The 13,490-nt window shown below is 46.3% G+C and overlaps 1 protein-coding gene across 4 annotated transcripts in view; it reads right to left on the bottom strand.

Moving 5' to 3' along the window:
* Window positions 1-13,490, bottom strand: part of FBXL2 (F-box and leucine rich repeat protein 2) — a 79,589-nt gene that overhangs the window by 41,634 nt on the left and 24,465 nt on the right. For 2 of the 4 annotated variants that reach the window (XR_013960802.1, XM_080672084.1), the window contains exons 3-13: window positions 12,130-12,184; window positions 11,386-11,460; window positions 7,590-7,684; window positions 6,938-7,006; window positions 6,742-6,837; window positions 6,422-6,548; window positions 6,204-6,278; window positions 4,319-4,449; window positions 2,336-2,396; window positions 1,634-1,678; window positions 1,022-1,078 (exon numbers count right to left, since the gene is read on the bottom strand). Coding sequence is in view for 3 of the 4 variants with exons in the window: in XM_080672084.1 (XP_080528210.1) it covers window positions 1,022-1,078; window positions 1,634-1,678; window positions 2,336-2,396; window positions 4,319-4,449; window positions 6,204-6,278; window positions 6,422-6,548; window positions 6,742-6,837; window positions 6,938-7,006; window positions 7,590-7,684; window positions 11,386-11,460; window positions 12,130-12,184 (886 nt within the window). In the remaining variant the exon portion in view is untranslated. Of the gene's footprint in view, window positions 1-1,021; window positions 1,079-1,633; window positions 1,679-2,335; window positions 2,397-4,318; window positions 4,450-6,203; window positions 6,279-6,421; window positions 6,549-6,741; window positions 6,857-6,937; window positions 7,007-7,589; window positions 7,685-11,385; window positions 11,461-12,129; window positions 12,211-13,490 lie in introns of all 4 variants that reach the window. The other 2 variants (XM_080672086.1, XM_080672085.1) reach the window with 2 other exon arrangements.

Here is a 13,490-nt window from a genome sequence, read left to right as displayed (position 1 = left end):
TTCAGCCATAAAAAAAAAATCTTGCCATTTGTGACCATATGGATGGACCCTGAGAGCATTATGCTAAGTGAAATGTCAGAGGTGAATACCTTATGGTCTCACTTATATGGAATCTGAACCAACTGGGGAGAAAAGACATCAGACTACAAAACTATAATATAGGTGGGAAACAGCTTAGAGAATGGTACAGGTAGATTCATGACTGATGTCTGAAATCTGACCCCAAATTCCACCCCCCCCTTTTTTTTTCCTACCCCAAACTCAAAAGTCCCAGAGTGAATGTGAAAATAAGGAAACTGGTGGGGAGAGTAACTTGAGGCCAACTGGAGCTGTGGTGATGTTAAAAATTCTAGCCTCTGAGCACAGAGCCAGCTTCAGGGACAGAGAACGCTGGCGTGAGGAAATCTGTTATGTATCTCAGGACTGGGACGACCCGGAGCCTCTGAGCAGTTGTGTAACTCTGGGCAGGTTCCTTAACGACTCTGAGCTTCCTTTTCTCTTTTTCCCTCGGATAAAATGGTGCCCACAGTGCCTGAGTCACTCGGCTGTGGGTGGGATTGAATGAGTGTGTAGGTAGCACAGAGTCCAGGGCCTTGCTCCATGAGCAGGGTTCCATCCCACTCCCCGCTCCGGTCAAACAGCTGGATGTGAGAGGTGCATGGGGTGCCACTGCTATTTTCCACTGCTCATTTTGGACCTTTTAAATATATTCTAGTTCCTTTCCATATACATGCACATACGGAGAAGGGATTATCTATGTGCAGATATGAAGTGCAAATATAACTCAAGGATGGCCTCCATCTTTCACCTGAGATTATTTCACGTTAACATGCTAATTCTCACTCTCCCTGACATGATGAACAGGAACTTAAGTGATAAGGGCATGGGCCCCTAAATCCTAATCTCCCACATTAGCCCAACCTGTAGACCTTTAGAACCAAGAATGATGGTACCTTTACGGGAAGGAAACCCAGATTCCTGCTGTGGTGAGGTGAACAGTGTCACACCCACTCAGACTCACCAGGGCTTGCAGGTTAGGACAGTGAATGGAGAGCTGGATGAGCGTGCTGTCGGTTATCTGGAGGGAGACACGCTGGGTTAGTGTGGCTTCTACACCAGAACTTAACACCTGACTCTGGCTTCTGAACATAAGCATCAAGGAGCAAAAGAGAATTAAAGAGTCATCTCAAGCACTCAGGCAGGGGGCCCCTCTTTCATCAGCAACCTTGTCTGCCCACTGCTGGAGACTCAAAGCTTTCTTCAGTCTCTTGGAGCCTAAGGGGGTAGGGTTTGGACAAAGGGCGAGTGGGCAAGGAGGGTCCCCCAGGATGTATGTCGTCACCTCATCCTGGACATGCAAGCTTATTTTTCTCTTTAGTTATGTGAAAATAATTTTTTTTTAATGTTTGGCAAAAGATGGAGCAACTTTGAACTTCTGGGCTGTGGCTGGCTGATGACTGAGAGCAGTCCAAAGTTTACATGTTCCACTGCCAGGGCCTTCATGAGTTCCCTCGCCCTGACCCTACGCTGGGCAAGGAGGGTGTGAACAACAGCCCATCAGCATGCCTGGCTACTCCTGGCTGTCGGTCAGGGACTGAGGGGCAGCCCTGCAGGGCATAGGGGGTCCACTCACCAGGACACATTCTTCCAGATCCATCTTCTCAAGGTCATGGCAATTCTGAAAGAGTGCACAGACATCCCTCACCACGCAGTTGGTGTGAGGGCAGTCCTGGGGGCTTGCCCTGTTCCCAGAGTGCCCCGTCAGGCGGCATAAGCAGGTGCCCTTTGAATCCCATCCATTTGGGAATGGGAATAGGGCTGTCCTGGCTGCATCTCCTCGCATCCTGGAAAGGTAGTTGCCCAGTCTTCACAGATGCCAGCGCAGAACAGGTCCTTTGAGGGCCTCAGGTGGGGCACTGAGCCACAGGTTGGGCAGGTGAGGGTGGGGCAGGAGGAAGTGTGCCAGCAGCCCCAGGGAAGGGTTACTGGCAGCAGGCCAGAGGGCCCCCACAGGGGTCTGCGTTTGCAGAGGCAGAGCTCAGCCCAGTGAGGGGAAGCGCTGAGAGGCTGAGTCGGTCAGGGTCTGTGTAAGGGAGGCCATTTCCTCCCAGGGAGGAGGCTCCTCTATTGTGGTCCCAACCTGACCACGTGCGAGAGGTCTAGACCCGCTACAAATCCTCTAGGACCGCCCTCGCTTTCTGACCAGCTGGGAAAAAGGCACAGCACACCCTGAGGACTCCCCTCCTCGGTGCCTGTTACTTTTTCCCACACTCCAAGTCACTGTGAATGAGGGAGGGGAGTTGGTTTGGTTTGTGTTTTAAAAGCTCCGCCTTACCCGAGCTAAGAGTGTAAAGCCTGCATCAGTCAAATGGGAACACCGGGCAGCCTCCAAAATCCTGGGATAAGGAGAAAAAGCAGCGACTGGTCAGCAACAGGAACTCATCCTCTATGGCGCACACTCGAGTTCCTTCTGCTCCTAGACACACTCTTGCTTCTGGTAACAGCCCTAAGGTTGTAAATGCAGATACTGTCCCCACTGGAAGGACGAGGAGAACAAAACTTAGGGAGGAATGGGACCTGCCCTGAATCCCAAAGTCCCACCTGAAATTCGGGATGGTAAATCCAGGAATCTTCCACAGTACAGCACATTGTTGCTGCTGCTGTTTTTAAATATTTTCCCCATATTGTTGTCTTTAAACATAATTAAAATGAACTTTTACTCAACAAAATCATGATAAATACTGCCTTTACTGAAATTCTCAGTTACCATATAGGAAAACTTAAAAATTTATAGCCAGTGAGGGACAGAGTTAATTCTCAACACCCATGCTTAACAGGAGGAATGCATAGATAACATTTTTAAGTTAAATACTCTTTTAAAAAATATATTTTATTGACTTATTTACAGAGAGGAAGGGAGAGGGATAGAGAGTTAGAAACATCGATGAGAGAGAAACATCGATCAGCTGCCTCCTGCACACTCCCTACTGGGGATGTGCCCACAACCAAGATACATGCCCTTGACCGGAATCGAACCTGGGACCCTTGAGTCCGCAGGCCGATGCTCTATCCACTGAGCCAAACCGGTAAGGGCAAGTTAAATACTCTTATAGCAATAATTTTAACCTCCTTTCTGACCAGTTTTAATCCCACAGATTCCTTTTATGCAGAAATATCAAAAGTATCTAGAATCTTCCCTAATACAAAATAAAAAAAATGGGCAAAAGACAAAAATAGAAAACCTTTCTACGAGATGTAACTAATACAAGCATGAGAAATCAGTTCCACTAGCAAATAAAAAATAATAAAACAAGCCCGACCAGTGTGGCTCAGTGGTTGAGCGTCAACCCATGAACCAGGAAGTCACTGTTTGATTCCCGGTTGGGGCATATGCCCGGGTTGCGGGCTCAATCCCCAGTGTGGGGCATACAGGAGGCAGCTGATCAGTGATTCTCTCTCATCGTTGTTTCTCTCTCTCCCTCTCCTTTCCTCTCTGAAATCAATAAAATATATTTAATAATTAAACAAGCATCTTTTTTCTGCCTATTGGATAGGGAGGGCCTAAGATTGCTGGTTTTGAAATCAAACTCCACAAGTTCAATTTCTAGTTTTACTTCTTACTCATCATGTGATTCAGGACAAATTATGTGGTTTTCTTAGAGTCTCAGTTTCTCCGCTGCAACACATGTGGCAATAGTAATACCTACCTCTTAGAGACGTGGTGAGGATTAAATGAGATAATGCCTAACGCAGAACATTAATAAATGAGATAATGCCTAACATAGAATTCACCAATGTTAACTATGATTAGTATTTTGTTGCCATTACTAAAGACTTAATATTCACTGTATTATGTGGCCAATCAAAAAATCAATCACTTTTTGTTAAAACAAAACTTTTCTTCTGGCTGGGAGATGATAAATAGGGTGATTGGATTCCCTTGCCCCTCCCCTCTTCTGTCCATTTAGCAGCTGGTTTAGAGGAGAAACTGGTGACACTTGGGAGAGAGGCTGTCATCCTGCTCACGATCAGATCGCTCTGATATCAATAACAGGATGAGGCAAATCAGGTGGGCCTGTGCGGTCCCTCAAGACATTAAGGTTCCTATTCCCTGGTGGTGGACAGTTTAGCGCTACCCCTACATTCCAAAATGAACTGGGTGCCGCACTGTCCCGCCCTGACCCATCCGACAACAACATACCCACGGCCCCCTCCGCCAGCACCTGTCCCACCAGCTGGCAAGCCTTCCCCTCCGATGGAAGCCCTCCTGGTCAGCCACCACAGTCTGAGCTGCCAAGCAGAAGGCATGCACACTCACTGAAGTCTCGGGCAGTTCAGCGCCAGGGCTGTGAGGGAGGTGTCCGTGAGGCTGCTGCAGCCAGACAGGCAGAGGGCCTGCAGCCGGTGGCAGCCCCTGCAGATCTGCACCACGCCTTCGTCCGTAATGCGCTGGGAACCCAAAACAGGAAGGCAGGTCAGAAGGCACAGGAAACTGAAACGTGGGATCTACTGATGGTCCACTGGTCTAGGTTGCCAGTTACCAGCACTGCAGCCTAGTAATTTAAACAAAATAAAGTGATGTACTCGGCAGACGGATATTTGTGTTATTTCTGCACAGCTTTAAAAATATTCTAGCATTACTAATGAAAGCAGTATTTTAAAATTCCACTTACCTTCCCAGATTCATTGGATTTTCAGGAAAAACTCATAAACTTACATTAAAAATCAGATTAAATAAAAAGCTCATGAGACTTGGCTAAGTGACATTAATTTTTGGTTGAGTTTCTATAGATTAATGCTTTAGTTGTCTACCATATAAATGCTATGTGTCTATAATGGAAAAATTAAATAAGTCACTAAATTATTGATAAGTCAACATTCAAAATATTTATTTAAATATACTAATTTAGGTGGAGATAAAAATGCATTTGTTATACTTGAGGCCCGGTGCACGAAAATCACGCGGGGGGGGGGGGGGGTGGCTGGGGAGGGGGCGGTTCCTCAGCCTGGCCTGCACCCTCCCACAGTCCGGGACCCCTTGCTCCTTACTGCCCACCTGCTTGCTGCTCCTTAGCGCTGCCATGGAGGCGGGAGAGTCTCCCGCCACTGCCACTGCACTTGCCAGCCGTGAGCACGGCTTCTGGCTGAGCAGCGCTCCTCCTGTGGGAACGCACTGACCACCAGCGGGGCAGCTCCGGTGTTGAGCATCTGCCCCCTGGTGGTCAGTGTGCGTCATTCAGCCGTTTGGTCAATTTGCATATTAGGGTTTTATTAATAGGGGTCCTCAGACTTTTTAAACAGGGGGCCAGTTCACTGTCCCTCAGACCGTTGGAGGGCCAGACTATAGTTTAAAAAAAAAACTATGAACTAATTCCTATGCGCACTGTGGGCCCGGGACGAGTCGGCTGCTAAGCAGGATAGGCAGTGGCACCCGGCGGGCCGGATAAATGTCCTCGGCGGGCCGCATGTGGCCCGCGGGCCGTAGTTTGAGGACACCTGATATAGGATTTCAAGTCACGGCCAGCCAGTGCTAGCCAACATGCAATTCAAGGTCTGACTTTGAACAGCTGCAGGCCCATCGGTCAATGTTTGTCCAGAAGATAGTTTCTCCTTTACCTGCCGTTATCAGGGACTCTAGAGATTTACGATTCATGCGCTAAATCCCAAATGCAAGGGACTTCTCGCCTGAGAAACCGGGAGATTAGAAAGCATCCTCCTCAGTTACAGCATTTTTAAGGGCAGGGGAGAGGAACCGCAGCTTTTCCCGGGCTAGCGCGCTGCTGGAAAGGACGCCCTGCCCTGGCACATGCCCTTATTCCTAAAGCATTCTCATGTCTGTTGTTCCTTTTTATTTACTGAGACAATGTGAGAAGTGTCATCATCCCCAGTTTATAAATAAATAAAAAAGACACTGAGGCCTTACCATGATTTGATGAGGCTAGTGACAGCCTTCCTAATACCTTAAATAACCCAAGACCCCGAGCTATATCATTTACAGGGGAAGTGTCAGAGGTTTTGTACAGGCCTTTCTGTTTACAGTGCTGTTTCGTCTTGTGGCAAATGGACAGATCACAGAAGGACACAGGATAAGCAGTCAGGTGTGGCGATCATCCTGCCTGCATGGGAGCGTCAGGGGGACCCCCAGCAGTTTCCGAGGGAGGACACGAGCAGGAGGGCGCACGGCGGAAAGGCACGCTACTTACTGGACAGGACTGGAGGTTGAGGCTCACGAGCTCATGGCAGTAATTCTGAATGTGTTTCAGAGCTTCGTCTTCTAACTGGGATGGAGAAAACAAGAGGGGTGGAACCAGGTGAGAGAACAGTGGGGCACCAAGGAAAATGCAACAGCAAGGCCCTCACGAAGTGCCCACCCCTAACTATAGATACTCGGTAGTAAGCGCGGCTGCGTCAGCGCTGGTACCTGCGTGCAGCCCCGCAGGAGCAGGGCCTTCAGGCCTCGGCAGCCGCGCACCAGGGCCTCGATGCCGTCCTTCGTGATCTGATCACACCACGACAGGTTCAGGTACTCCAGGTTCCGGCAGCCCTCACTGAGAGAACAAGAAACACAAGCACGCATGTGCAGTCTAGCCTGTAGAGAATGCATTACCAACACTGAGTTTAGTAAATCACAAGCCATTCTGGGGAGAGAGGACCCCGGGGACCATTAGAAAGGTGTCAGACACACCAAGGTGTTCATAGCTTTGGGTGCTTCTCTTGACCACAAACAACAGGTCCTCTTACCTGATCCCCTTTAAGGAGCTGTTGGTAATGGACACGCAGGAGGTCAGATCCAGATGTTTCAGCTTGGCACAGAATCTGCTAAGACTGTAACACGTGCTGAAAAAGGGCAGAGGCACTAAAGATATTTTCAACCATGTTTCTCTCCTCTCTGTCTCCCCATAGCCAATTAGTCACCAAACTAATTTTCCCTATTTACCTGTCAGTGATTTTTGTGCACCCATTGAGGTTTAAGTGTTCTATGTTTCGGCAGTTCTGTGCAAAGGTCCTGAAAAGAGAACTCATTTAAAAACTCCCTGCAAGTTGCTGGGCAGCCACTAGAGGGCGTGTATAACCATTCACATTTAGAACAGTGCTCCTCAAACTTAAATTTTTATATTATTGGACAAAGAACACTTAACATGAGATATAGTCACTAAACAAAATTTTAAGCGTACAGTATGTTACTGTTGACTAGTGCTCCTCAAACTCTAATGTGCACACAGAAGAGCTTGGGGCTCTTGTCCCTACTGACTCCAAAGTCATGGTTCTCCCACTACACTACACTACGCCAGGGGGTGGGGAACAAAATCATTGGGCCTGGCCCTGCCAAGGCATTCGGGGTGAGTTAATTAAATGTGTGAGCAAACATAGCAGGCTGATTTTTAAGCTGATAATTTTGTATGGCCCCTAAATTATGTTATAAATATCCAAATGGCCCTTGGCAGAAAACCGGTTCCCCACCCCTGCTCTAAGCAAATCACCAGGAAAGAATTTAACAGAAGAAAAGCAGACATGCTTGGTGTATTTTCGCTGATGGAAGTGTCAGCTACAACCTGCTGTGGCTGGTGAGTCACCGAGATTCGACTTACTTTAGGGAGGAATCCCCAACACCAATGCAGCCTCGCAAGCTGAGCTTCCGCAGGAACCCACCGCAGCGCTTGGAGATGTTTTCCACCACGCGACCCTTGAACCAAGAAAGTTGGAGAGAAATTTTGTTTTTCATGTTGCTTATCTAACAGAACAATAACCTGAAATTCAGGAAGTTCAGAAACTGAATATTAATATTAAAGCTGTTATAAAGTTTTCTCATTTGGTCAGGTTTACTACTCTTAAATAGAGGTATACGTATTTCCAGATAAATATACCAGAATCCTGGGGTTATAAGAGGCTTTAAAGAGTATTTTAGAGGCAATAAAACTCAGGCACTGAGAAATTACGTGGCTTCAGTGACACCTCGCATCACTCCTGGCTCGTGCTGCTGCCCCTTCTCCAGTCTTTTTTATTTACTTTATTTTTTAAATTTTTATTGATTTCAGAGAGAAAAGGAGAGGGAGGATAGAAATATCAATGTTGAGAATCACTGATCGGCTGCCTCCTGCATGTGCCCTATTGGGGATCGAGGCTGCAACCCAGGCATGTGCCTGACCGGGAATCAAACGATGACCTCCTAGTTCAGTGGTCGGCAAACTCATTAGTCAACAGAGCGGCAAACCGCAGCTCGCGAGCCGCAGTTTGCCGACCACTGTCCTAGTTCATAGGTGGTTGCCCAACCACTGAACCACACTGGCTGGGCCCTTTCTCCATTCTTGACGGTGAAATTAGAATTCTCAGTGGCTCTTTCAGATCAACAATTTTGTGTCAATGGTCCCCTCATATTAAATCACAGAAGCAGGTGCTAACGAGGCAGGTGTGAGGCTTTAAGAAGATAAGTCATAAAACTCAGATCATAAATATGAAAAAATCTGTTACCAATACAAAGCAAAGTAAAATACAAGCAGAATTTTGGTCTTGATGCATGGAAATATGTTCTAGGTCCCTCACTCTATTCTACCTTTTGCTATCTTAATATTAAATCTAAATGCAACAAAATAAAAATGCAGGAAAGGAGCAGTTCACTTATCTTCTTAAAAAGTCTTTTGGGCCGAAACCGGTTTGGCTCAGTGGATAGAGCGTCGGCCTGCGGACTGAAGGGTCCCGGGTTTGATTCCGGTCAAGGGCATGTACCTTGGCTGCGGGCACATCCCCAGTGGGGGGTGTGCAGGAGGCAGCTGATCGATGTTTCTCTCTCATCGATGTTTCTAGCTTTCTATCCCCCTCCCTTCCTCTCTGTAAGAATATCGGTAAAATATATTTAAAAAAAAAAAAGTCTTTTGGGAGAGAAACCAAGATGGCGGCATAGGTAAGCACCTAAACTGCTGCCTCACACAACAATTTCAAAACTACAACTAAAAGACAGAACGGACACCATCCAGAACCACAGGAAAGCTGGCTGAGTGAAAATTCTACAACTAGAAGGAAAGACAAAAGCTCACAGAGAATTGGAGGTACGGCAAAGGGTCTTTGTGCGCGCAGAGAGGAAGGGCGGCTTAGAGCCTGGCTGACTTTCTCTGGCGGAAGGGGGAAGGAAGCCCCCGACCGCACTGAACCTCAGTTCTGACTGCACTGAACCCCAGTTCCGGGCGAGCCTCTGGGGACCCACGCTCTTACGGGGGGAGTCTGGACTCTCGGGCGGAGACTCGGGAGCCGGGGAAGGCAGAGGTCTGAAGGAGCACGCGTGCCAGTGCGCACAATGGCTGCGGAGGTTGCCACAGGCTTTCCTTAGTGGAAGGGAGTCAGAGGCTCCTGACTGCACTGGGCCCCAGTTCTGACTGCACTGAACCCCAGTTCCAGGCGAGCCCTTGGGGACCCACGCTCTTGTGGGGGGAGTCTGGACTCTCGGGTGGAGACTCAGGAGCCGGGGAAGGCAGAGGTCTGAAGGCGCGCGCGTGCCAGTGCGCACAAAGGCTGCGGAGGTTGCCACAGGCTTTCCCTAGTGGAAGGGAGTCAGAGGCTCCTGACTGCACTGAGCCCCAGTTCTGACTGCACTGAACCCCAGTTACAGGCGAGCCCCTGGGGACCCACGCTCTTGTGGGGGGAGTCTGGACTCTTGGGCGGAGACTTGGGAGCTGGGGAAGGCAGAGGTCTACGAGTGCGCGCAAGGGCAAGGCTGACGGGAAGCCAAGACTGTCTGCTCCGCCCTGAGACTCCACCCCATCCAAGCTGAGCACAGAGGCTATTGCAATTTGGCAAGTCTAATCCTATAAGGCTGTCTCCAGCACCAAACTTCTCCCAGCATAGACACAGCTGATCCTTACAGCCAACTGGCCTGGAGGTCAATTCCTCCCAGTGATACCAACAACAATCAAGACTTAATTACAACAAGGCTGTACACACAGTCCACAAAGGGGTGCACCAAGAGTGTCCACCTCAGGTTAACTGGGGAAGCAGACCCACTGGGCCATATTGGAAATCTAGCACACAAATCTACCCTACCAACTCAGGGAAGCAGTGAAAATGCGGCGTCAAAGAAACAGATCACAAATGAAAGAAATGGGGGAAAACCAACGACTGGATATAGAATTCAAAACCACGGTTATAAGGCTTTTCAAGAATATCCTAGAAAAGGCCGATAAATATAACGAGACCCTCGAAGATATGAAAAAGGACCAACCAGAAATTAAACATACACTGACTGAAATAAAAAATATTATACAGAGACCCAAAAACAGACTAGAGGAACACAAGAATCAAGTCAAAGAATTGAAATACAAAGAAGCAAAAAACACTCAACCGAAAAAGCAAAAAGAAAAAAAAAAAAAATCCAAAAAGTTGAAGATAGTGTAAGAAGACTCTGGGACAAGTTCAAGCGTACCAACATCAGAATTATGGGGGTGCCAGAAGAAGAGAGAGAGCAAGATACTGAAAACCTATTTGAAGAAATAATGACTGAAAACTTGCCCCACCTGGTGAAAGAAATAGACTTACAAGTCCAGGAAGCGCACAGAACCCCAAACAAAAGGAATCCAAAGAGGACCACACCAAGACACATCATAATTAAAATGCCAAGAGCAAAAGACAAAGAAAGAATATTAAAAGCAGCAAGAGAAAAACAGTTAATTACCTACAAGGGAGCACCCATACGACTGTCAGCTGATTTCTCAACAGAAACTATGCAGGCCAGACGGGAGTGGCAAGAAATTTTCAATGTGATGAATAGCAAGAACCTACACCAAGATTACTCTACCCAGCAAAGCTATCATTCAGAATTGAAGGGCAGATAAAGAGCTTCACAGATAAGAAAAAGCTAAAGGAGTTCATCACCACCAAACCAGTATTATATGAAATGCTGAAAGGTATTCTTAAAGAAGAGGAAGAAGAAAAAAGTAAAGATAAAAATTATGAACAACAAATACATATCTATCAACAAGTGAACCTAAAAATCAAGTGAATTAAAAACCTGAGGAACAGAATAATCTGGTGAATATAATAGAATCAGGGGCATAGAAAGGGAGTGGACTGATAATTCTCAGGGGGGAAGAGGTATAGGGGGTTCAGGAAGAGACTGGACAAAAATCATACACCTATGGATGAGGACAGTTGGGGGGAGGTAAGGGCCGAAGGTGGGGTGTGAACCGGGTGGAGGGGAGCTATGGGGGGAAAAAGGAGAAACAATTGTAATAATCTGAATAAAGATTTATTTAAAAAAAAATAAAAACAAACAAACAAAAAAGTCTTTTGTCTGGGAGGGGTAGGGGAGTAATGGGAGGATAAGTACACATATGTAATACCTTAATCAACAAAGAAATTTTAAAAAGAAGTATTTTGTCTAAAGCACAGTTAACTTACCTCTACATCTGTTTGAAAGTTAAAAAGGTCTATTCTTTGCCAGTTGCTTCCATCCAGGGCTAAGATGTTCCAAGCCTGGGAGGTGGGAGTAAAGGAGGAGGGATTGGGGTGAAAAAGATACATTTATTGAGACCATTAAAGAAAGTCTTGATTCATCCTGTGTGTTTTCAAGTTTATATTCTTGATATACATTAAGTTTATTATCAAATATGGAATTACTGGAGGCCAGGTGCATGAATTTTGTGCACGGTGGGGGGGGGGGTGTCCCTTCAGCCCAGCCTGCACCCTCTCCAATCTGGGACATCCCTCTCACAATCCGGGACTGCTGGCTCCCAACCGCTTGCCTGCCTGCCAGCCTGATCACCTACTAACCACTCCCCTGCCAGCCTGATTGGTGCCTAACTGCTCCCCTGCCAGCCTGATTGCCCCCAACTGCCTTCCCCTGCCAGCCCAGTCACCCCCAACTGCCCTCCCCTGCTGACCTGGTCGCCCCTAACTGTCCTCCCTGCTGGCCTGATCACCCACAACTGCCCTCCCCTGCAGGCCATCTTGTGGTGGCCATCTTGTGCAAGGGCATGAAAGTCAATTTGCATATTACCTCTTTATTATATAGTATGACAACAGTGTGTTAAATTAAATATAAAATATGACATTTTAATTTTTAACTATTTACTTTAACTGAAACTCATCCTCATTCTAATAAAGCTTGAGAGTTACTGATGAAAAATCTGGTTGATACCCTACCTTGGAAATCTGTGCACATCGGCACAAAGTTACTATATCCAAGAAGGAAAATATTCTAGGAAGAAAGGGAAAAAACACAAAGAATGAAAGGGTGTTAACATTTCAGGATATATCTATAACTTGAAAGATATAACCTATCTGGATAGATCATAGTTTTTCTTTCAAGATTCTTCAATTTGCAACACACAAGTATGCTATAATTTTACACACTACTGTGAAATATTAAATTTTCCATGTTCCCAAGCTGTTTCAGATGCCCTTAAAACGGAACTCATTACATTTAATTTCCCTGGCTCTAGGCATGGACATGAGTCAGACCATAAACTTGTTCTATTCAAAGACCAGTCTCCCAGGAACTGAGCCTGGTAAGAGCTGAATCCTTCTAATTCTGTGCCTTGCCTCACAGTGCAAACCCCTCTTTTGGTGGAAGACGCCCTAACCAGGCTCAGATGCCTGAGCCTCAAACAACGTGTCCAAGAAAAGTTTGATGATAAAACCTATTTGGGCAGAAAGGTGGAGCTCAAGGTCTGTAAGTGACCAGTTTTTTGTGAGCAAAAGCTAAGAAGCCACAGAAGATGGGAAAATGGGGAAAAAGAAAAACAGAGAGAAGCACACAAAAACTGAGTTGACAGCAGTAAGCCCCTGGAGGAAGCAGGAGCCGTGCCTGCAGGGCCTGGGTTGGGTCCTGACATCCTGGCAGTGGAGGAGATGAGTTGCTGAGGACAGCACAGTGGCCAATAGCTGTGTGCGCCTCAATCGTGGGCAGTGACAGTGAAAACAACAGCTTCTCTAAAACACAGGTGCATGGGATGAGGTCAGGGACAGTAAGGTCAGGGACAGTCATAGGATCTCAGGTCGTATAGTCCTGGAAGGTAAATATGAGAGTCTGTGTGTGGAAGGGGGACATAGATATTTCTATCTCTCTCTCCATCTCTCTTCCTCCCTCTGAAATAAATAAAAACATATTTATAATAAGATTCTCCAAATTAGGAAATTCAGTTTGAAAAAAAAATTTAAAAGAAAAGAAAATTAGGTCATGATAAAGCATTACAAGATACCTAAAGAAATGATCCACCTTAAGGGACCGTAAATGGATTAAACATCTATTAGATGAAGCTGAAAAGGTAATCAGAGAACTGGAAAAGAGAGATGGGAAATTTACATAAACTAGTAATTCAGCATAGAAAAATAAAGATATGGAAATATAGAAAAGACTAAGAGACCCAGAAGATGGAATTAGATGATTCAACGTATGTATAAAGGAAATAATAGACAAGGAATATAGAGAAAATGTAGGAGGGATAATATTTGAAGCAAAGTAGCTAAAATATTTTTAGAATAGATTAAAGTGAATTTCATGA

Source organism: Plecotus auritus, assembly GCF_963455305.1.
Source record: "Plecotus auritus genome assembly, chromosome: 6".
Classification (NCBI taxonomy): Eukaryota; Metazoa; Chordata; class Mammalia; order Chiroptera; family Vespertilionidae; genus Plecotus; species Plecotus auritus.
The sequence above is the reverse complement of the archived record's forward strand: the minus strand, read 5'-3'. Positions and strand labels throughout refer to the sequence as shown.